The 25761-nt window shown below is 37.1% G+C and overlaps 1 protein-coding gene across 1 annotated transcript; it reads left to right on the top strand.

Annotated features, from left to right (window-relative positions):
- The first annotated feature begins 4 nt into the window (after window positions 1-4).
- Window positions 5-24319, top strand: LOC113229557 (organic cation transporter protein-like). The gene is made up of 7 exons (XM_026463199.1): window positions 5-374; window positions 20305-20506; window positions 21951-22051; window positions 22158-22312; window positions 22403-23074; window positions 23151-23332; window positions 23753-24319. Exons 1-7 carry the CDS (start codon window positions 214-216, stop codon window positions 23933-23935), a joined length of 1656 nt encoding a protein of 551 aa, XP_026318984.1. The 5' UTR covers window positions 5-213; the 3' UTR covers window positions 23936-24319.
- Window positions 24320-25761: the final 1442 nt, after the last annotated feature.

Below are 25761 nucleotides of genomic sequence, written 5' to 3' on the forward strand. Positions count from 1 at the left end.
TCCCCACACGACGACGATATCAGGAAGATATCTGTTACTCAAAGAGCGCCGGCGTCGGCAGACAACACACCACCGCCGCGAGCTGCAGCCGTTAGTCGCCTGCGCACCATGTACGCTTGACCAAACTCACGCGCACTCGTGAAACTCAGTTGCCTGTACTAGGGCAGCAAACTACAAAACGATAGAAACAAGTGTTGTGACGCTCCAGTTACCATGACCAGTGAGGGTAATATAGATCTTGATGCGATCCTGTCGCAGGTTGGTCAGTTTGGCCGATACCAAGTCAAGACCTACTGCTTCTTCATGCTGCCCATTATGTTCAGCGCCGTCTACAATTCTCAGTTTGTTTTTGCTGCCAGTGCTACTGATCACAGGTTAGATTTTCGCAAATTGTTATGTTTATTGGGATTGTGTGGTCACTACACGTCTTTATTCACATTGTTGGCATAGAACTTATTTTCTTACTACACTGAAAATTGTTATATTACATAATTACTTATAAAACGTCAATAATTTGAAACGAGTCCATTGACAAGAATTATTATTGAAATTGTGTTATTTATGAATATAATTATTTTGTCTTTAACGTACGAATGATGTTACACCTGTTCTCGCTTTTGTATGTTACATACATATGGCATACTAGTTTGCGTCAAACCAATACGTGCTTCTGACAAACAACCAAGTTATTTATTCACTTTGCCGAATATAGAGGTATTGGAGATTCCGAATAACATCTCAAACGGAACTTAGCTTAATTTACTTCACATTTTTCATTACACTTTTACATTAGTTTTGGTAGGTGATAATAATAACGTAAACAACATTTAAACTTGTAAGACTTTTGTTTAGTACAATAAGAATTCACGCATATTCATGGGTATTTTTTCTAATAGACGTGTACAAGAAACGTACATAATCTCGATAATTTTGTACAGAATGGCCGCTTGTGGCACCGTTGCCAGCTCGTCAGTAACAGCAACTAATTTTTTTACACGTTGCCTTGTCTATGCGGTTGTCCACCAACTAAAATGCGTCTAAATGACAAATGGTGAAATAACCGTTTTGCATAGCAAAAAAACAGAGCACAAAATTATCTTTTAAAAACAGTTAGAATTAGTTAACGTGTTCGACTTACCCTAACGATGCAAAGCTGAAGTAGCATTAAACAATTTCAATATTCTGAAAACGGGTTATAGTTTCTATGATATCTGAAAAAGTTATTTTGTCACTTAACCGCGTTTTATCATTATTTTTACATTTTCTTTTTATCTCGTCAGACCATTAAACCCTCAACTAAAGCATGAAGTATTTATGAATGACAATTGATTGCATGAAATGGATTTTTTTATTTGATCAGTTGTACTTTTGTTTAATTGTTTCTAGAAGGAAGGAGACTTTAAAATAATATGCTATGTAGTTCAATTTTACAACTTATTGGGTAACGACAGTTCTCATTATAATTCCAGGTATTTTAGTTATCAGCTATTGATGATTTAGGTATATGCTTAAAACGTACTATAAATGGACCAGCATTATCGAAAATGCTAATTGATCCTAGTCCAAAAATCAGTTCGATCCAATTACTTATCTCTTCGTGGCATTCCCCGACTGGAAGACCTTTTAATGGATTATGAATTCTACAGTGTCGAGGAATTTATTTTAAAGAAATTGTAATTATATTTTTAATTTTGGACGTTTGTATTTTAAAAATATTTAAATTTTTATTTGTATTTTTGTATCGAGTTCTTAGGTTTTCGCGATTGTTACACATAGGAAATGAAACAATTTTCCGGATTTAAATCGCGTATATTTGTTTTTTCAAACAAACCGACATTTCGGGCCCTTTACAGGTCCCATGGTCACGGTTGACTGAGGTGGTACAGTCTTCAACCAGTTACGTCTAATATTGATGCAATCCAGTTTTTTTCACTATAGTTACACTAGTTATTAATTAAATACCTTATTTTTAATTTTACAAGGAAAACATTCCAATTTACGCTATATTAAGTTTTACAAATTATTTTATTGAATGAATTTTTATTAATTTCAATTTATTATTAATTATTAATAGAAATTAGAATAAACTAAAACATATTAATTAGTACTGCAGTCTTATGTCTGTTTGGGATTTTTCATTAGAGGAAATACTGGATCCCAAACTGGTGGTACGGAGAAACCATCTTCCCTGTTGAAATTAGGATGTTTTTTAATTTCAATGGCCTCTCGCAGCCTCCTGGGTAGATAACGGACTTCTTTTGCAAGGACCTGGGGTTTGTCAAACTTCATTGAATGTGTTGGTTTATCCATAACATGCTCGCAGACTGCAGACTTGTTTACGCGACGGTGTTTGACATCAGCTATATGTTCTTTAACGCGGGTACAAATACTTCGCTTTGTTTGTCCAATATAAGAGAGACCGCACTCACAGTCACGCTTGTAAACTCCTGCATCCTGTAAGGGGATGTTACATTTCACGGGTCTCACTAACTGAGAAATCTTCCTCAGGGGCTTGAAATAGCTCTTGATAGATGCACGCCTGAGGACTCTTCCGATCTTGTCTGTAACACTTCTCACGTAAGGTAAGATCTTCGCTCGACTGTTGGTGGTTTCATACGTGGCCTGCGGCATTGGCGTGGAATCTTCAACTTATTCGCATGTAGGACTTGCTTTATATGCTGAAGTTCCCCCGCCAGATGATTACTGTCGCAGACACCATATGCTCTCTGAAACAAAGATTTGCCCACGGTGGCTAACTGGCTAGGATATTAATTAGTACTGCAGTCTTATGTCTGTTTGGGATTTTTCTTAAGAGGAAATATTGGATTCCAAACTAGTGGTACGGAAAAACCATCTTCTTAGGACTTGCTTTATGTGCTGAAGTTCCCCTGCCAAATGGTTACTGTCGCAGACTCAGTCAACTGTGACCATGGGACCTGTAAAGGGCCCGAAACGTCGGTTTGTTTGAAAAACCAAATATACGCGATTTAAATCCGGAAAATAGTTTCATTTCCTATGTATTTTTGTAGTTCGTATTTTTTTTTATTTCACTTTTAATTATTTTATTTTATATCAACATTAAATTTATTATTTACCTTAATGACGATCATGTTATCCCTTGACATTATATTTCGTATTGTGATATTATGAAATTGATAATATGAAATAAATGATTCTATTTTATTCTATTCTCTTTGGGATTTGATTTTCATCGTCTACTTGCTCCTATGGTGTGTAGTGAGATTGTCAATCGGTTATCATATCAGTATTCCCTGAAGTATCACTGCGGAGATAAATACTTGCTGCTGGTGTCCTTGTGCCTATTACATTTTTTTGTCCACTACCTGACAAGTGGTAATAATTTCTCAGAGGTTTGTTGTGTTTTCCACATCAACTGAAGGTACTTCCTTCTGTGGTTTACGTCTTTAAAATTGCATCTAATTCACTATATTTGTGGATATTAGCTTACTGGTATGCCCGTAGCCACCATTTCAATGATGTTCGAATCAAATGGAATTCCTTTTATGCCTTTTTCGAGAGTCAAGAGTCAAGATGGTCTTGATGGTGAAGTATGGTTGCATAACGATAATAATAGAGGAAACATAATTAGCGCGACGTCGCATGTGGAGGTGGAAGATAAAGTTTAACAGAGGATTAATTTTTGTTACCTAATAAATTATTAACGAAGTACCAACGAAACTTTCACATTTAAAGTATATTCGTTATTCATCAGACTCTGTATCAGACAGTAGTACCACAGATTACTGTAGTACACGATTGCGATGGCCAAATTGATAATTCATAATCTTAGGAGCAATTATTAAATACCGAGCCGATTTTTTATATAATAATAAATAAATAAATAAAATAAAATTTGTTTGACACATTGATAGCAACAATTTTCTGATTACCGTGTTCCCCGCACTAAGCATGTCTGTACTTATATATGGTCTGTACCGTGGGGTCCTATACGATCGGTTTACATAAAAAGAACAGAAAGGAATTAAAATGTTTAAACAAGTAAACCTAAATACATAAAATGAATTACTAATGAAGGACATTCAAGAAACTGTTCTATTACTTTTGGTAAGAATTATATCGTGTTGTAATTAAAACTAAATACTTATATATACATAAGTAGAAACTAGTATATTGTATTAAAAAAGTACATCAAAAAATAAAATTTGCCGCCCCTTTAGTGTAAATCTGCAAGTACTTTGGAGATAATTTTTTCTTAGCAGAGAACAATTGACTTGTAATCAAGTCACACACATCACACTGTAATACATTTTGGAATAAAGAATAAAATGTATATTTTATTATACAACAAAAACTACAAAACATTTTTCTCAGAAACAATAAAGAAGTTAAACAAAAATAAAAGTTTTCAGCATGCTCATTAGCATTCTTCTTATCTTATATTATCGCGGCCCAGAACTCACACGCTGTCCACGTCACAAGTGGCCGCCATGCAGAATTGTGCATGGGATATGTTTGGCATTGTGGTGACGGATTTGTCACCTTTTGGAATTTTGGACCGTTTGGAATGGTCCGCGTGAGCGGACCCCGGCCTTCAGAGAGTGCCTCGGGTCAACACAAAGGTACGATACGGTTGGAGATAGGGTCCCCCGACCCCTGTCGCCACGGCTCACTACAGCGGGGGAAGAAGGTGGACGTACTGCCTCCTTCGTACACGTTGGATGCCCAGGGTGTGCCAATAGCCAGTAGGTATACGATTCCTATGCTTTTCCGGAGAGACCCTTTCGTGAACCTCGTCATATTAAAAAATCAGCTTGACAGGAATTCCACCAATTGTTCCTAATATTAATTATCATTTTGGGCCTACTGTGCAACGACGACGTTTTTGGTTGCGATATCGCTCGCCGGATTAGCATATTTGTTTATAGATATTAAAAAAATGTTGAGCTTATCAAGTTCTTTGTGCCAGCTTAGCTTCAGATTGACAAGTCTTTGGATTGTCCACTCTGTTTAACGTTTATATACATTTAATATGCAAATTTACTTATATACAATGTCCACGTAAAGCAAAATCCGTACAAAAATACAAAAAAAATTAATGATACCTACCTAATTCCATTTCAACTGGTTATATTCTTTTATTTTGTCTTTTTTGTGTGTCGTTTGCGTCTTTCGTAGCGTTAGGAGATACAAAGTAGATGCGTGGGTAATAATAATATTGAAATACTTCTTGATTTAAATAGGTTTTACTTATTCAATACTATAGTATTTGAATACCAGTACCAGGCAATGCCAGTTTTCCCCCGAGGAAAAGAAATGGAAATTATTCCTAAGTTTGTTTTGTTTAACTGATTTCAAGGCTTATTAAAGTTTATTGGTGTTCCTATGGACACGCCTAATGGATTAGTTGTATCTGTAATCAAGAACGTGCAAAGCAAAAGTATGCTTCAAATAGCTCGCGAATTGAACAATGTTCAAGAGAAAGGAAATTCAAATGCTATCAAGATTCGGTACAGCAGGCAACGTAGTAAAAAGGCACATTCTCACAGTGAGCTGAAGCGCGGACCATAGTCATAGATGGCGTCACCATGCCACGTTTCTCTAATAATCTCAAGGCATATCTCGAAAACCCGTACACGCTCCTCTTAGATATGTAAATGATTTACTAAATACACAACATAAAAAAGGTCGAAGAACCGTGGTAAACGGGTTGAACACAGTAATTCAAAAACATTATATGAACGTTACGAGGACAATCGTGGAAGGTCTAATTTACGAAGCTAAAGCTATGCTAAGCAGTTTTCACAGAAAAATTACAGTACATCTTAAAAAAGAAAAATGCGGTTTCTTATTAGGCATGTGAAGACCGTGTGTGATAAACATCTTCTAAGCTATAATAAAGATCTTCAGCTCCTTTCCCAAATGGTGTATAGGGATCTCAACCACAAAATCAATGTTTATTTTACTTCCACTTTGCCGATCCACTATTGACTCTTTCGTTCACTTTATAGACACCCGGTGTTTGTAAAGGAAGGTGATCTTTTGGTGAACGTAACATTTTTCCTATTTTGGTTAAGGGGGTGAAAACAGTTTTTATGGAAAACTTCCTTAGCGACCTGGCTATTTTATCTGTCACCCCTTGTACATAGGGCAGAAAAACTGGTAGTCTCTGTACGTCAATTTGCTTCTTCCTTTTGTGTATTGGTTTAAATGTTTTTATTTTGTATCCATTCTGTCGCAAAACCGTCTTAACGTGCTACTGTTCCTGTGGTAGGTGGTGTGAATCACAAAGATCATAAGCTCTATTGGTTAATGACCTGACGACCGAATGTAGGTGTTTTGGGTGATGATGTGAAGTGGCATGTAAATATTTAATAACTCACACGGACAAATATGATGGATAATGATGCACAGAAGTCGGCTATAGCACAACATCTCACACAGACTGACACTAACCACACTGGATCGAGTTGCATAGCCCCCAGGTACTCTCGACAGAACGTCACTACATACCACGGTTGGTACGAGAAGCCATCGAGATCACGAAGTACAAAACATTTAACCGTGATGATGGTTTTAAACTGTCCAGTGCATGGAATCCGGTCCTTATTGCGTGCAGTAATAAAAACAAAAACACCTCGAGTTCAGTTTCGCGTGTGGATACAGTGAGTGTGGTTTGTGTGAAAAAAGTGAGTGACAATGGTAACGCCACAACAAATCGCGATGAAGGTAGTCGTCGACAGCGCAAGAGGGTAGACAGATATGTCTGCTCATAAAGTTGTCATCTGCCGCCGTCCAGTCAACCCGTGACCATGGAGCGTGCAACCGTTCCGAAATATCGGGAAAATAAAAGAAGTCATACCTGGTAAGAAACCTAATATTAGTGATAATCATTTAGTGAATAACCACGAAAGTCTTAAAACAATCAATATGGTCTCAGATTTATCAAGGTTTTATGCAAACCCGCTACCTATTTCAACAAAAATATACCATGATTTGAAAAAACTCTGTGACGACGCGACGGTGTGATTCCCAAACAGTACGTTCAAGACTGTCGGAGCCTCCCTCATATTGACGAAATTGATATCCTGACATTGATCCTCAAGATAGAGATGAGGGCGATAAAAACATCGAAGATGACATACTATATTGAGAACTACATACTATGTACCTGAATCGACTGAAGGAAGTAAAAGGAGAATAGCTGGCAACGTGGAAAGATAGGAACAGAAGAAAAAACGCGATGAAGGAAAAAGAATTTTATAGCAAAATTTTGGTAAGAAAGGATCAGGGGGAAAATTAAAAGTAAATCGCGGGAAAACAAATCAAAATAAATTATTTAGTCAGAAAAAGAAAACTCAGGGAAAAATAAAGTAAAGGATAACGCAAGAAAAGCAAGAGATAAAGCAAGGAAAAGGTAAACGAACCCGAGACTGGCCGCAAAAAAAATTACTTAGGTACTTAAGCTTGATAATATGATTATTTTAAAATGTGATATACATATTTTGTCTTAAAATAGCCTTTTTGATTTATTTTATTACGTTTAGATTAATGACAAGATTTTTTACGTTTTAAGAACTTAGTTTTATGAAATGATTACTTGTTTTTTCAAACAAACCAATGTTTCGGGTCATGGTTGACAGTCAACCGTGACCATGGCACCTAAAAAGGGCCCGAAACGATTGTTTCTTTGAAAATATAAATATACGTGATTTGAATCCGAAAAATAATCTCAAATTCGTTTTAGTTATTGTTTTATTTTTATTATTTAACTTTAATATTTTGATTTACTAATAATTTTCAAGAAAAAGGCTAATTAAAATAGTATAGAAGTCTGATTAGGTAAAACGTGTTCAATTGATAGTGATCCAAATTATAACTGATTATCATTATTATTTAAAAAATATGAATAAAACTTGTACTTTAGGATAAGATAATATTAAGTTATATGACTTTTTAGTTTCAATTAATAAAAACGTTCGTGTCATTTTGAACCTTATTCGTAAGCCGTTAAAGGCCTAAATGCAGGTCACAGTTCATAAATCGCACCTGACAACTAACATAGTATTATCTCAAAAATTGCGTTATGTTATATTTCGTCTCAAAGTTGCGTTATATTAATAATTTGTCTCCAAAATTTCGCTATACTTGTATGTCATTCGTATACGATTTAATTTCAAAGTTACAGGACAACGCTGTCGCTTTGAAATTAAATAGTTAATAAGAACAATTTTGAGATAATACTATTAACATAGTATTAGTAGTTGTCATGTGCGAAATGTCGTGCGAGATACGTTAAAAATTATATAATATTTTGTCAGTTACGCCATAGTCAACATTCAATGTTATAAAATATTGCATATAGCGTGTATCGCAACGTATTTGGAACAAGAAAAAAATAACATAAGCGCCATGCTATCTTTGAAACTATCAGCACTAGATTTATGCAATTAGATTAAGGTCTTTACAATTGTAAGAAACCTTGTTAAAACTGCATAGCAATAAGAAAAAAACATAAAATATATAGCAATTTTTCTAAAAAAAATGGATTTTGGTCTCGTCTGAAAAATTGAATTTTGGCGGTTACGTTAAATGATCCTACAACGGACGATATACTCTTAAATTGGACTTTTAACAAGTAATAGAAGCAACCAGCACCACGCACCGGATGGAAAAACACCACTCTCCGCACGCTGCATCGCCTACCGATAGTAGGTACAGTTGTTGAGGAAAGGATCTTTATTAGCCTCCGCTCGACAATGAACTATTAGTACTCCACTGCTAAAATTTTCGTCGCTTAGTAAATAATGCACTTAGTTCAATAGCAGTGTGTAAAAAACTTTGTGTAAACATATCTCGGACATATTATTTAGATATATTTTTAAATAAATACATAATTGTTGTATGTAAAATAAATTGTAAACTTACTATTATATATTTTTAGGTATTTTGTTAGTTACATTTTCTGAACAATACACATACTATGAACGGCGATGTGGTAAAATTTATGATAAGATAATGATTAATTGTTAAGAACTGTTGATGTCATTTTTCTAATAAAATTTGTCAAATCAATGAGATGCTGTTGACGATTTCTGTATTGTAACAGGAGGAGGGGGCAGTAGAGTATTAAGGTTTATGATATTGTTATAGTTCTTGCACCGTTGCCTTCTTCTTCTTCTTAAAATTCCTGTCCACTGCTGGAGGTTGGCCGTACATAAGGGTGTGGACCGGAGTCACGAGCGCGGAACAACTGTTTCGTTTGGCCATGGATAGGGACAAATTTGCCATATTGACGGCCAACCTCCATCATTGCCTATCCATTTTGAATTGCCACGATATTACTAAAGGAAAAATTATTTTTGTCGGATCACTCGGTCGCGCTCGGTCGATCAGTTTACATTTGACGGTGATTTTCCTCATCCTGTCTCCATAATTCTAAGTTGACTAACACTAACTGCCTCCACGGCCGTACTGTTACCATGCCGGACTGCCACGCAGAGGCCCAGGTTCGATTTTCGGACCGGGATAAATATTTGTATGGCCTACTTTTATTTTCTCTCGTGAGTTTCGGTGTTATTTATGGTTGTCTATGTGTGTGTTCATGCGACTCGCGACGCAGGGTTTCCCTAGTGCGGGGCCATGTTGAGTGTGAGCGTTATTATTATTATTACTACATTGCGGTGCAACTTCGTTGCTTTTTAAAGTTGTCAAGGTTCGAAAAAGTGCTCTTTTAAGTTTAGCTTAGTACGCAGTTGAGGAGTTGAACGCACAAGTACAATATACATACTTGTATGTAGCGGTGGGCAATGATTGACCTTTTCTACCTGTGACTTTGAGACTGTAACAAGTTGGCCATTGCTTTGACCTCAGGAAAGGTTAGGTGTACGAGTAGGAACTCCAACTATGCTTGTTGTTCTTGACGTGAGACGTCCTTTGATAATCAGCAGACGAGATTTTATGGAGGCTAATACTTGCGCCATATGATTATGGGTATAGATCATTCTCGAAACCTAAAATTGATCATACAGTTAAAACATAACGTCATGAGGATTGATGTGAAGTAAACTGGAAACGCAAATGGATGTCCTTAGTGCCTGGTAAGTTTGAATTCTGCTATAGATATGATCGTGGTACCGATCCATCTTTCGCGAAACGCGGCTATATAGAATTTTATTTATTTAGGTTTTATTAAAGCGATAGGTAAGTGCGATTGTGTTAGAAATATTAGTGTATTATCAGTGGTTTATGCGTCGGTGTATACTATAATAACGATGCGTAAGTGTTGAAATTACGTAGCACAATAAAATATGTAGATGGCGTATACAGGTGTTTTTTTAACTGGGTCAGCATGAGGAAATTTGAAACTATATAAGATACAGGAAAACTGTCTTAGGAACCATTAAGACTTTTTTGGCATAATCAATTTGGCCACGTGCGAGTTGCACATAAAAATATATAAAATTGATGAATATTTTTTTTAGTGCTGATCGACTCAGTTTCATGTAAGGATCATTTCATTGCATGCGACGAAAAAATCGGGACAACAAAATTTGGTTGAATTTCATAACTTGTTTTTCATAATGATTTCATTGCATAGTTGGATGATTTGTGTTATGAAATAATCCGTACACGAAATTGAGTCGACCAGCACTAAAAAAAATATTAATCAATTTTATTAATTTTTATGAACAACTTTTCACAAAAGGAGATTTAATGGTTTCTAAGACAGTTTTCCTCGTATGTTCTATGGTTTAGGTTTCCCCCATACTGTCCTAGTTGAAAAAACACACTGCATATTTTAGAATTATGGTACCTCCAGCAATATGATGTGCAAGTAAAAAAATAAGGATAAAGATAGAAAAGGTATTTGTTTTTGTTGTAAGACGCTATTCAGCTTTGACTCATAAATAATTTTTAAAGGTATGTATTTAAATGATCATTTAAAATTTGCAAAAGCAGCAGGCAAAAAAATATTGCAATAATAATATTGGCACTGTTTTGATGTTATATAATATTTGAAAGTTTCTCCATGATGCATCAGTTGGCATACAGTTTTGATGTTATATAATATTTGAAAGTTTCTCCATGATGGCGCGTTATCTCGGATCTCATAGTGATAAAGTTTTTTGAATAATATACAATGGTCCACGTGATCAAAAGCCCTTGTCATGCCCATGAAAATAGCGCAGGTGGGAATTCTTTTATCTAAGTTCGTGTTATCTTGTATACTGGTTCATAAATGGCTACAATAATAGACATATTTTTCTAAACCTTTTCTACTCTTTGGTTAAGATATTGTGCTTGTCGAAGAAATGATATAAATTTTAGTAAATAACGTTCTCTAAGATTTCCGAAAATATTGGAAGTAGAGCCACCGGGCGATAATTTCTACTTTCTAAACGGTATTTTTTTTTATGATTGATCCTATTTCTCTGGGACTTAAAATAAATTAATTCAATGGATATTTTAATTTGTTCTGATCTACGCAAAAAATGTTTAATGAGCATTAAAAATATAATTTTGATACTTATTATTTATAATTCGATTTTTTAAAAGACTTTTTTAATTTGATGCTAAAATATTTGTATGCTAATATTATGTTAATTATATTATAATTTGACCTGAAACAATGTCGGAAACTCAAGCAAATTCGCTACTGGCACTCGCCGCTGTTTCGTATAAATACTAACCTAACCTAATAAGCTACTGAATATAGGGCGCAACCAAGATTTGACCTATATGAAAAAAGAGGATCAAATAAGATTTTTGAATACCAAATATCAATTTAGTATGCTTAAACATAATGATAGTGTTACCTTGAATGGGCCCTGTTCTGCATAAATGTGCTAACCCACAAAATGACAGTTTCGAGATATTGAGCATTAAGATTTTGGCAACTATTTGTAATTACTCATTTAATTAATGAAGTTTACAGGACAATTATATATCAAAAGATTTGTAATGAAGAAGCATTACGATCAGTTTATTCTTTTTTTTAAGTTAACAAATTTATGATTAGTAATTAAATGAAAATGGTTTATGCAAAATTCGATATATCAACAAAATTATTAGTTTATGTGTCAAGTGTGGTTGACACATTTTTGCTAAATACAGAAAAGTACGTATAAAGTATCACTTAATCCTTGCAAACACTGAGAATTCACATTTTCATAATGATCGTTTATTAAACCAAGTAAACAGTAGTTTTATTATTGTCAGTCAACGTGTTTTGTTTTCAATAATCAATAGTCCTTCTTCTTTGACAAGTAACAATCGGGGATGCACAAAAGGAGCCTTGATTTGATCGAAACATGGGCGTCGAGGGTAAAAGAGATAGCTCTTCCCACATTTAATTTGTGACGGTGTGACCTCCTTGCACCGTCATCCGACCTTTTTGTATGACCTCTCTTCACTAGTATCGTATCGTTTTTAAATTCAAATTTGTATCTAAATTCAAACTTTTCTACAATTTTAATTCTACTTGACCACATAATCTTTTACTACACGACGCTCTCTTATTACTTTTTCGTAGTGGCGCGGCTGCAGCGCGACAGTGGCGCACTGTAGCAGTTCTATAAACGCCTAATTTGAAGACGCACTAACAGAGCACATATTACTCAAAGCTCTTATACTAATAGCAATTACCCTAATTTCATGCTTCTTCTGTTACACCCAATACTTGCTACCGTTCATCAGGGTTGGAACTTGTGTACCTTACGCACCAATGAGCAGCTGCCGTTTAGAGCAAGGGGGAAGCAATGGCCTTGAGCTTAGACATCGCTAAGGCTTTTGATCGGGTCTGGCACAAGGCACTTCTATCGAAGCTACCATCTTATGGGCTGCCAAAAGGGCTGTGCCCTGCAAGCTTCCGTCTGAGCGGAGCTTAAAAGTCGCTGTGGACGGATTGTGCTCGGACACCATGCTCTTAAACGCCGCAAGGATCTGTGCTATCGCCAACCTTGTTCATCCCGCATATCAATGATATGTTATTAACTAGTAACGTTCATTGCTACACGGATGACAGTACCAGTGATACCTATTATTATACAGGTCGCATAAATATATACCAGCAAGTGGAACAAAATAGATTGCAACTTGTGTCCAAAATCGAGACTTCTTTGGAGCAGGTCTCAGAATGGGGCCGACAGAATATTGTCAAATTTAACCCTGCAAAGACACGCGTTCACCGCTAAAAAATACCCATTTGTAATAGCGCCTAAGTTTCAGAACGCCTTTACCCTTTTCTCCTTACCATCCCTAAGAGTATTGGGATACTTGGACTCGACATCACGAACGAAGTCCAGTTCCGGGGTTATTTGGAGAGCAATGCCAAACTGGTTTCCAAAAAACTCGGAGTATTCAATAGAGCGAAGCAGTATTTATTTATTTATTTATTTATTAATAGACAAAATGTGTAACATAACAGTTTGCACCATGGCGTTACGACAATTCAATTAATAACAATTTAAAAAGAAAAAACAAATATACAAAACAAAAAAGAAATAGAACAATAAAATAAACTTAAAATTATCTACTTACTAATTCATTCATACATCTCTCCAAGACTCTCTTCCATTCCGTCATCAGTCTCTCTATCCCAGTCACAAACACATCACACTGCGGCGATGCTGCGAGCATGGAGTTGAGGAGTGCAGTCGTACGTGGAATAGGCGAGTGTCGGTGCAGTTCAGTGCGAGAGGGCTCGATTGCCAGGAGGGGCACACCACGTCGCCTGTTGCAGTAATCATCAGGGACCCCGAACCTAAGGATTTTTTCCACTAGGCTCACACTGTCAATATTATTTCTTAATACATTTATAATGAATCTAAGTGATGCGACATTCCTACGCAATTCCAAGGACTCATAGCCCAAGTGACCCTGTAGAAAGCGTGTTGGGTACAGGAATGGGTAGTAGTAAAATATTTTTTTATATAAAAATCTTAAAAACTTCTTTTGGACTTGCTCCAACATGAGAATATATTTATTTTCATGTGGAGCCCAAACCACTGCATTCGATTCGAGTATACTTCGAACCAGAGCCATGTACAGCGCTTTCGTTGCTGAAGGTGTTAGTGGAGCAGCGTTACGTAACACGAACCCCAGTCTTTGATACGCGCACTTTGTGACATTCCGAGCATGAGTCCGGAATGCGAGGGACGGGTCAAAGGTAACGCCGAGATCGCAGACTTCACTCACACGAACAATCACTTGACCAGCTAATCGATAGTCATAGCGGAGAGGCAACGGGGAGCGCGAAAAGGTCATAATTTCGCATTTACCATTGTTGAATAGCAGCTTGTTGTCCACACTCCATTTGCTCACTGCGACGATGTCCTGTTGCAAAGCATAACAGTCCTGAGTCTACTTAATGGGCATGACAAGTTTCACATCGTCGGCGAATAATAAAACCGTGGCCTTGTTAACAGCTGTTGGAAGGTCATTTATAAAAATAAGAAAAAGGAATGGTCCCAAATTTGATCCCTGACTTATGCCAGAACGTGTATGGTATGGTTTTGGAAACTATCGCGTGTGACGCCAGTGCCAAAAGGAGACGCTAAAGGCGATGTAACGCAATACAGACCTATTGCTGTACTTTCTGTGTTTGCGAAAATATTTAAATCCATCCTTAATACGCGCATTAGTGGACAAATAAATGGATTGCTCCATAGTAGCCAGCATGGCTTTCGTCCTGCTCGGTCTACTACGACAAATCTTATCGAGTTGGTAGATTATGTATCTGCAGAGATGGATGCAGGTCTTCAGGTAGACGCTGCATACTTTGACTTCAAAAAAGCATTTGACCTAGTGGACAATGACATATTATTAACGAAATTGGCGATGGCTGGTTGTACGCCTAAACTCCTACGGTTTTTTGCCAGCTACCTAGAAAATAGGCGCCAGTTTGTAAAAGTGCAAGGTTTTGAGTCACCAGAATACTACACAAGATCTGGTGTAAGCCAAGGAAGTACTCTGGGTCCAACTCTATTTTTATTAATGATTAACGACTTACCTAAAACTATTCGTACTGCTCGTTGTCTTCTTTTTGCGGACGATCTTAAGATATTTCTGGGGGTGAGGGATATTGGTGATTCAGCTGCCTTGCAAATGGATATTGATGCGGTGTCGGAATGGAGTTTGACTAATCGTATGCCCTTCAATGACTCAACATGTAAAGTAATTACTTTTACCCGTAAACGTTGCCCAATACTGGTAAATTATATATTATTTGACGCCTGTATAGATAGAGTTTTTGACATTAGTGACTTAGGATTAACGTTAGATAGTAAGTTAGACTTTCACAAACACGTGACGGTAACCTGTAAAAAGGCGAATAGGATTTTAGGATTTGTTATACGGACATCATATGAATTCAATGACGTGGCTGTGGCGAGGATGTTGTACAGCGCCTACGTACGCAGCAAGCTGGAATATGCAGCTGTAGTCTGGGACCCTTATGAAGATAAATACTCTATAATGTTGGAACGAGTTCAGCGTAAGTTTGCACGTTGGCTTTATAAACGGAAGTGCGGGTATTACCCTACTTGTATCCATCGCTTTTTGTTTCGGGTATGGTAGAGTTGGACACTTTGTCTCGGAGGCGAAAGATGCAGCTGCTGGCTCATTTTGTTTCCGCGATCCACCACAGGGTGGATAGTGACATAATAAGTAAGGTGGATCTGTTGGTGCCCACTCGTATCCTGTGGAGTGATGAGGGTGCGGTGGCCCCGCGCCGATATCCACGGCTGTTAGGCAAGCCCCGCACGCGCACATTGTACGCTGAAAACGCGCCTACCATTCGCGCAATAAGCCTGATCGGGGACATACTCACTCAATGTGACTCAATTGATTTATTCGCTGATCGCGTTGGCTATATATGTAGAGAGATGTCTCCCTACATTGTGTAGTCAGCGTTATCATAAAATGTTAGAATAAGGACTAGAATAATTTGCTGTTAACTATTTTTTGAATGTAATACTTATCATAATAATTGTATGACTTGTAAGCGCTTTGGCTACTTAGCTGTTAGTTTGCAATGTATGAATAAATAAATAAATGGTTTTGACTGGTATGGTCCATATCTTACGAACTGTTTCCGGTCTTTCAGATAATCGGCAAACAGTTTTAATAGCCGGGGCACGAATCCCATTCTACTTAGCTTCTGCAGTAAAATGTCGTTGTCAATCCGGTCAAAAGCCTTTTGGAAATCAAGATACACAGTATCTACCTGATGTCGAGCATCCATCGCCCTCGAAATGACATCGACCAGCTCGACCAAATTAGTGGCTAAGGATCTTTTGGGCAAAAAAGCGTGTTGGGAGCTAGTGATGTATGGCCGGCATTGAGGGAGGAGATACTCGTGCATTACCATCTCGAATACCTTAGCCATTGCAGATAATATTGCTATAGGCCGATAGTTCTCGATTCTAATCTTAGATCCTTTTTTAGGTATTGGAGTTACGCGTGATATTTTCCATATAGTTGGGTATTCTCCAGTAGTCAATATAAAGTTATAAATAAATATTATCGGGGCAATCAAACTATCGATGCACCCTTTGATGACAAATGCCGGTATATTTCTCACCAGGTCACCGACTTTTGTTGTATAAAATACAAGTACGGCCCCAAATGAAGTATTGCTCGCATCTCTTGGCAGGAACTCCCAAATACCAGATTGACCCACTTGACTCCATCCAATGTAGGGCTGTTCGTATTGTCGATGGTCACAAACTCGCAGACGGTATGGAGCCTCTTAGCCTATGAAGAGACGTTGGCTCTCTGTGCGTGTTTTAATGTCTTTACAATGGGGAGTGCTCTGAGGAACTTTTCGAACTGGTGCCATCGTCTCGTTTCCATCATCACACCTCCCGCCAAAGGAGTAGAGTCCATCCCCACATCTTGGATGCCTGGCATCTCGTCCGTTCCTTCAAAAAAACGTCAACGTCAAAAAAAGTCGTGAACGATAGTAAACGCGTGAACTCCGCATATGTCACCCGTGCGTTCATTGTTGGCGACTGTCTTCCATGAATATCTGTACTCAATTAAATACTCGATTCAGAGCACTGCTAATTCTACGCATGCGGATGGCCCGAAGGCGGATAGTCCGAACGGATCGTACGCACAGCTGTGAAACCAGCTTTAGATGATGGAAAAAAAAAATAAAAGGAATAAAACTACTAGATAATATTATTTAAAATAGACTTAGACATATATGTATGTGTAAACATTCAAAGGTGCATGCTGTAACTAGTCTAGTTATCGTGACAGCGAGACTAATAAGATAATCATTAACTAAATATGTTTTTTCCGTCGTCGCCGGCGCAGGCGGTGGCTGAGCGGGCGCTTTTGTAATCCAATTCAAGAAATGCTTTTTGCGATTATTGAATGCACACATGGCAAATCTGCAGTCATTTCCCCTTCATATTAATTTTTATTTACTTTATTTCGCGATTCTCAAAACAGCAAATTTTCGCACTTCTGAATTTGTTGCTTTTCTGTTCCATCAGGATTTGATGTGAATAACATCAAACAAAAGCCCAAATATATTTTTAAGTACTTTATGCTTTTTTGTAGAGATATTTTTAAGATTTTAGCCCCCTTACTTAATAATCATACATGTATTTTGCAAACCCATGTTCTCCAATTGCCGTAGCCTGCCCGGAAGTAACCTTTGCCCGCAAACTTACATTTTGTCCGGAATAGATTACACCTGTGCTATTGCAGATTTTGTGTGGCGAAATTACTACTTGTGTAAATACATATAATATAACCCACGACGACTATTCTTGTTACATCTACTATCAAATATCCGAATGTCTGGCCCGAAGGTATAATAACATCGTCATGCCCTTTTCAGAGTGCACACCCTTGAACCACGAAATATTTGGAAGTCAGTATTGCATAAATCGCGAGCCTCCAGCGTGCATATGTAGTATTGTCTTATATTCGCTCGCAATTTACTACTAATTTATTTAAAGTATCCAATTACTATTGTGTCTTTGGTTTTAAAATTTTCTAATTCCCGTTCCTCTATTTGTGAATTACATTTTGTCGCGTATTGACATAAAAGAACTATGAGGCCTTTATGTATTACGATACTTGAGTATTTTCCATCCCTTCCAATTTTAATTTTTTTTAGGAAAATTTTGTAAATTTCGTGTTCTAAGTAGGTAGGTACAGTAGTAGTCGTGGGTTTGTTTTCTAATTACCGTTGTATGAAAATATTAAAGAGTATTAAATATTAAATACGATTTCGCCTCAAGATAAATTATATATACAAACAAAATTATGATACTACTCGTAACTAGACTTCTAGATAATTAGACTTTATAATCAAACCAATTAAATATATTTTTTAACACAATGGCGAAATCAGTGGCGATGACGCTTGCAAATAATCAGATTTTATATATTAGCAATCAAAAGAGAAGGAAAAAGAGATATAAGAAAAGAAAAGAGTTGTTTCCAATTAGAACGCGAAACAGATCCAATTTCAAAGCAAGGTATTCAAATTCAAATTCAAATTCTTTATTTTTCACGTCAAAGCTCGTAACATTTAGCACGTCAATAGTACAAAATATCTTACCAAAGTCATTCACTACTAACATTCAATGTATTACCTATAACTAACGCACACACTCAACACACTACTGTAACTAAATTCAAAGATTTGCACATATACACATAAATTAAAATAGGAATTGTTATTATGTGTAACAATCGCGAAAACCTAAGAATTCGATAATATAATCGCATAAGCAATAAATCATTAATAGATACATTAAATGTCATAAAATAATGAGCATTTTTTTGATGAATATTCGTCAACTTTATAGAATGGATTTTCAATTAAAAATCGATCTTTTCTGTAGCACCAGAACGCGTTTTATCGGCGCCGTTGCCCCAAATTGTCACAGCGTAATTTATTATCGAATGAATGTACGCATAACGCAGTCAACAATGTATTTTTATTGATTAATGGCTTTAATATAAGAAGTGCATAATTTTCACCTGCTATTTTATTACACACATTATTGATATGAGTTTGATGACTCAAAGTATTATCCACACCCCAAAGTATTAAGCATACCCTAAAAATTTTGTATTTGGTTTAAAATCTAGCGTACGTTGTTTTCCCGAGCAATATTTCATAACTGTTGTTTACTTTTTATTGAGTAGTATACCGTTAGCAGTAAACCATTCGTCTAATAGGCCAACTACTTCATCAACTTTTTGTGCCATAACTTCCTCTTCCTTATCTTTTATCTCGACGTGGGTGTCATCAGCAAATAAATTTACAAAGCTCCACTTAGGCAAGCTTAATAACATGACAATCATAATGACAACAATAATAATTTTTAATGATTAATCACAGTTATTACAAGAAAAGTGATTTACATTTTGATCAAACTTTAGAGTAAATAAATAACAACAAAATATTTTGTTGGATTTTTTGTTGGTATGTAATAAATTGCAAAAAGTGTAGAAAATCGTAATGAAACTTATTTGCAGATTGTCAGTTATTCATTTAATACTTATTTGTTTTTATGTTTTCTTAAAAATGTTCGAACTTCTAATTCCCACAGCCATGAAAAATAACAATTTCTAATTTATCGCTTCCATAAAATATTTGTATCTCAATAAGTCGAAAACTACTTTGTCCATTCTAATGACATTTACACATTTTAATGCTTTAGTTTGAGGGTTTCATATTTCAATGTTATTGGGAATAATAAGTGAGAAAAATGGCTACTGTATTAGGTAGCTAAGAACATCGAATTGTGAGAATGACCGATTTATACGGTACAGTTAATAATTATAAATTATGCGGCAAGATTTTAGAAAACATATACTTGTTGGTTTGATCCGTAAAAACGACACATAACCTTAAGCCAGGTCAAACATCAAAATTAAATATTCCCAATAGTAAAATATTCACGCTGGTCCTAGCTTGGGCGAGTGGGCGATCGCAGTAAAGCATCCTAAGATTAAGTAGGTAAATATGTGGTATTCCTGCGTTAATTCAAAGTGTCGTGTTCCGCTCAATTGCGCTTGCTCTACTCTAAAGTAGGTGTCGTATTTTTATTCGTTATAGTATGTGTACAGACTCTGAAGGTAAATTATCGCGACTATAGTCTGTCTAGTAGTTTTACATCTTTTCTTATCTTACCTGTCCGGTCAATGATTGCCTTCGATAGATTTATTGAACGAATCAATCACTTTTGTGTAATCTTAAGATGTACTTAATAACATGTAAGTATATATGCTGTGTAATAAACATCGGAAAGTTCTTCTATTGAAAACTGGTAATCGTATGGTTCACAGATGTCTAGTCCCCGAGTGCGAGTCGTCGCCGCCGCAGTTCCAGCCGGGCGAGTGGGGGTCGTGGGCATTCGGCGACGGCGACGGTCGCTGCGAGCGGCTTGTGCCCATCGATGACTCCTGCAATCCGGACTCCTTCAATTTTAACGAAACTAAGCAGTGCAATGCTTGGATCTATATGACTAACAACTCAATTGTGTCTACAGTAAGTACCTAAATATGTTTCAGAGATTTTTTTTGCTAGCCTGCAATAGTACCCCACTGTAAACCAAAAGCGTCTCCTTTGGACTTACAAATCAATCAAGCTTCGAAGACGATCTCCATGGTCGAGTGGCTTGCGCACCGGTTTTCTTGTCATCTCTGTGGTTTCGGGTTCGATCCCCGGCCCGGACAATGTAGAAAAACTTATTTTTCAATGTTGAGTGTTTGTGGTACTATCGTTGTTTCCGATTTCCATAACATAAGTGCTTTACTTTCTTATTTTGGGTTCTGAGCAACGAATGTGATGTTGTCTAAGCCTAAACAGAAGCCTAAACAGAAATCAATCAAGCAATCTCCGGCCACTCATTTAAAAAGGTCTACGTCGTCTAGATCATTTCGTGATCTCCGCCTTAGCCTACCGCACCGCCGACGGCCACCTTGCGGCATCCATTAGGTGGCAATACAAACCTCTCAATACCTCTGGGTGGATGCGGCATATATGGTCAGCCCAGTCCCATTTTAGCCTGGTGTTTGTTTTTGTCTATGTTAGCAGTTGTAAAAATGATAAATTAAAAGAAGACATTTTTTGCTCGGCTTAGTCGGAAAATAGAATGTCCACAAACCAACAACGTATAAATTGTTCTTTATAAGTAACAATGAATAACCGTACCTGATTAGATATGATTAATCACCACAATTTAATCAAAAACCGCGTTGGATTATGTAGGTACACAATATTGACATCTATGACATATTGACATAAACGCGGTTGGGCGTTTGAACCTTAGGTTTCCATCCTCTAAGGTTTGAACTCCCGCTTCTTTGTAATCTTACAACTCCCGAGTTCTCTTTTGTCTACCGGCGGCCATGTTACAAAACAGATTCGTTATTTTTATAAATAATTTAATAAAGTTATCTTTTTTAAATGATTTGCGATATTAAGTACTTTATAAAAGGATTATTATTTTCAATGAAGACCGATACAGATAAACTTTTATAATAACACCAATAATTCAAAGTGATAGCAATAGCACCTGGATACGCATATTACTGATATCAAATGTCTTTGACCTACATGCATGATAGCGGTCGGTCCACAAAGTTTTCGACCAGAGCCTATCGGGTTCTACGTTGTGCGCTTCAAGGGCCCCTCAGTTGTCCATGTCCATACATAGGTATGTACATTAAGTAGTCCCCAACTCGCATTCCGCCAGTATATCGGACTAAGACCTAACCTGTCTCCTTATAGAAAACCCATGCCCAGCAGTGAGACGTATTTAAGCAATTTTTATTTTTCCTTCCTATTTTAGACGGTTTTGTCGTTTGAGGACAGGCTTCTGAATTTTATTGATTGTTAGCTAAATATTATATTAGAATTAATATAGTACTAACATCCTCTACAGCTTGCTCAACTGATACAAAAGCACGTTCAATATACTTTATTGCAGTTTGACCTGGCATGTCAGGAGTGGAAGCGTACGCTAGTTGGCACCATCCACAGCGCTGGTCTGTTCGCTGCAATGCCTATTACTGGTTACATATCAGATACGTAAGCATAATTACAGCATAATTCTCTTGCATTTGTTTGATTATTTTCCATCTCGCCTTTTCAATTTTACTCTTTTCATTAATTGAAGATGTGTTTTACTTTCCAGTTTAGGTCGTCGCACAGCGCTCATCTTAACCGCGGTATCAGCAGGCGTTGCGGGTGTTATTCGCTCCTTTTCCACTGGATACGTGATGTATCTCGTCTTCGAGTTTGCCGACGCCACCTTCGGTTCCGGCGTTTACAGCACCTGCTTTATTCTTGGTAATGTTTAATTGTTTTACAAATTCGGCTTCCTTTGATGAACAATTGAAAGAATAATGTTCCATCAATAATTTTACACTTCTATTTCAGCCCTTGAAATGGTGGGACTCAACAGAAGAGTGCTAGGAGGCAACATAATTTCAATTATGTTTGCACTGGGACAGGTATACCTGGCGTTAGTGGCGTGGGGCGTTCCCAACTGGAGAACATTGACGCAAGTCTTGTATGCTCCATCGCTGCTTTTCGTCTTTTATATCCTTTTCATCGAAGAGAGTGTGAGGTGGTTGCTCAGCAAGGGGAGGAAGAAGGATGCTGCCAAGATTATATTCAAAGTAGCAGCTACCAATAACAAAAAACTTTCGCCAGAAACGATCAAGCAATTAAATGATGATACGGTAATATTTCTACAGACCAGGGAAACAAAAACCCAGCAGGCGAGTAAAGACGCTGAAGCGGTGGAGCTTAAGCCGAAACAGAGATCGCTGGCAATGCAGGTGATTCAATCGCGGATATTAATGACTCGGGTATGCATCTGTTCTTTTTGGTGGATCGCTGTCACGTTCACGTACTACGGTTTGTCCATCAACTCCGTATCGCTGGTGGGTAATATGTACGTCAACTACATCTTGACTGCGCTCGTCGAGATCCCCGGGTATGCAATCAGTGTGTTGACACTCGACTGGTTCGGGCGGAAGAAATCTATCATGACGGCGTTCACCATCTGCGGTCTTTCACTGATCGGTCTGGCGTTTACCCCAAGTAGTTAGTATTTTGTATTCGGCTACGATTAATTCTAGCCCTACAAGTGCGTTTTTGATTAATGAACTCTCGATTGCAGATTTGCAGTGGCTGATGACGACGTTGAACCTACTGGGCAAGCTGTGCATAAGCATGGCGTTTAGCAGCATCTACATTTACACGTCAGAGCTGTTCCCGACAGTGGCGCGCCACCGGCTACTCGCCGCCTGCTCCATGTTCGGCAGGATAGGCAACCTGGTCGCGCCGCAAACACCGTTACTAGTCAGTAAACTTACACAACGGAATTAGCAATAAATAAAACGAATAATCGTTTACAAACCTAACAAGGTTTGCAACCAATAGTTTGATTATACGCGTTAAGTTGGTATACCGAAAGCGAAGCAAATAAAGGTGTATATCATCACCTTAAAATCACCGAGTGAAAAACTCGCATATTCGAGTTCGTTTTTACTTATTTTTATTGAAGAAAACCATATAAACTTATTGCTCAAATATATTATTAAAATAATATAGTATCTGAAAGAGGTACAATTTAACTACCTAATTAAAATGCTAACTACAAACATAATTGCGTTCACTACACTTTACACTACATTTTATCTTCGCCCTGAAAAATTAAATAGAAATCACATACGAGGTATTCACATAGTCACATTTGTGTGCATTATTATTATGTTTCAGGCGTCTTACATGGAGACACTGCCGTACTTGATCTTCGGAGTGATGGCGATAATATCGGCGTTGTTGATGCTGCTTACGCCGGAAACGCTTAATAAGCGGCTGCCCGATACAGTCGAGGAGGCCGAGGGCATTGCCCCTCTTGCACCCTCCCACAACGCAGGCGCACCCGTGCAGACGCCGTAAAGCCATGGTCCAGTGTCTATTAAGTATGATAAAAAGAGGATGATTTTGATTGTATTTATTAACTATGACTAAGATTTTTTATCTCTTTTTAATTTGTTCAAATTTTATGAAGCTGACAATCTCTACGGTTACATAATGCTCGATCATGTTTAAATAGTACATATGTTTTACTAGGGAAAAATAAGGTAGCTGTGTAAATAAATCCTCGCTTGTGTCTGGGGTCAAAAGTATCAATTTCTTTCCGGTAACATTGGTGTTCATGTTCCACACGACGTTTTTCAGTGCATTTGTGAGAAAACAGCCTTGTTGTTTGCTTTCCCACGTCGTCGATTCCATAATGTACAGATTATTTGAACTACTCATATTTATTTGTATTACCAAAATAAAGTTTTGAGCAACTGTGCTGACAAATGTCGTGCGTAAGGAAATAGAATACTTTAAGTATTGACTTAGTATAATTGTAAGTAAGTAAAATAAAAGAACAATATTGACCTACTAACAAATGGACGTCGGATTTAATACAAAAACCCCGAAGTAAACGAAATCTAAAAAACTAAAACATTTAATAAACTAGTGGAGTAATTTCACAAAAAATAATTGAATATCAATTCAATAAAAATTTAAAACATTTAATTTAAATTGTAACATCGTTGCAGTACTGCCTAATTTTGCTTGCAACAATTTAGGCTCAACTCACACTGGCGCAGAGTCGAAGCGTCGCGTCGCGTCCTGTTTTTCAACTACAACGCTTAGCGACGCGTGTCGTCGCGCGACGACGCTCGCATTAGTGCGCCCGGATCACAGTGTAGTCGGCGTCCGACGCCTCACTTAAGTAAATTGTATTAGTGATAGATCCGAAATACGTATGAATAATTTGTTTTTGTTTTAAGTAAAATGTTGTGCTGTACCTATTATTAATTAGAGTGTCGGTCAATTCATTTACTTGAATGACGAAATTTTGGTATGTTGTAAATAATGTGTGTATAACGTAGATTGTAAGAGGTAGTGCAGTTTTGTTTTTAAAATCTTGTTAAGACTTGTGCTGTTGGAAGTTGTCAGTGTTGTGTCAGTCACAACTCGTTTCGCCAACTGCTACAGCGATCGAGCCTATGCAGCGTAGTTCTTAAATGGGTTCCATCGTAGTGCCATCTATTATTAATATGAAATATTAAAAAAAGATCTTGCAGCAACATAATTATTGTGCTGTTATATTATATTTCCTTGTCGCCTTTTAAAGTTATAACCGCTAACAAAATGTATCATGTCCATACCTAGGTAATAAAACTAAATACAGACAATAGATTAACTATAGATTAAATAAAAAGTGTTTGACTTTGTCTTTACATAAATAGCAATCGCAACGGAATTATTGTACCTACTAATAGCTTCCTTGAAGGCAGAGAAACAGTGTTATATGTATCCTTCGAATTTTAGGCTGCTAACAGATTGACTGCATGTTTGCAGTTAATGCGTAAAGTCGTAATCAACTTCATGCAGCCGAGATCGCGACTGCATGAAGTTGATAACGACTTTACGCATTAACTGCGTGCAGTCGAAACCGACTTCATGCAGCCGAGATAGACTGCAATCAGTCTGTTAGCAGCTTTAAATTGAAATAGTAGTAACAGAAAATAACGAGGATTCGGGAGTCGTACACTTTGAGAGAGATATTTTTACGAATTAATGATAGGACGATTATCAGACGAGTACCGAGCCATGTTTGATTAGATATAAACGTATAGACAAACATCAACTCAATAAACACATTGGTATTATTATTATAATCGTAACACGCAATTTTGTTGTGCAACTGTATTTTTTATGTT

The sequence above is a fragment of the Hyposmocoma kahamanoa genome, unplaced genomic scaffold, assembly GCF_003589595.1.
Source record: "Hyposmocoma kahamanoa isolate Upper Pololo Valley unplaced genomic scaffold, ASM358959v1 62, whole genome shotgun sequence".
Taxonomy (NCBI): Eukaryota; Metazoa; Arthropoda; class Insecta; order Lepidoptera; family Cosmopterigidae; genus Hyposmocoma; species Hyposmocoma kahamanoa.

Excerpts from the sequence above, each read along its gene's own strand:
- LOC113229557 (XM_026463199.1), top strand. The coding sequence starts at position 214 with ATGACCAGTGAGGGTAATATAGATCTTGATGCGATCCTGTCGCAGGTT. Across the intron at positions 20,507-21,950 it reads ACAACTCAATTGTGTCTACA|TTTGACCTGGCATGTCAGGA; the intron begins GTAAGTACCTAA and ends ACTTTATTGCAG. Across the intron at positions 22,052-22,157 it reads ACTGGTTACATATCAGATAC|TTTAGGTCGTCGCACAGCGC; the intron begins GTAAGCATAATT and ends TTTACTTTCCAG.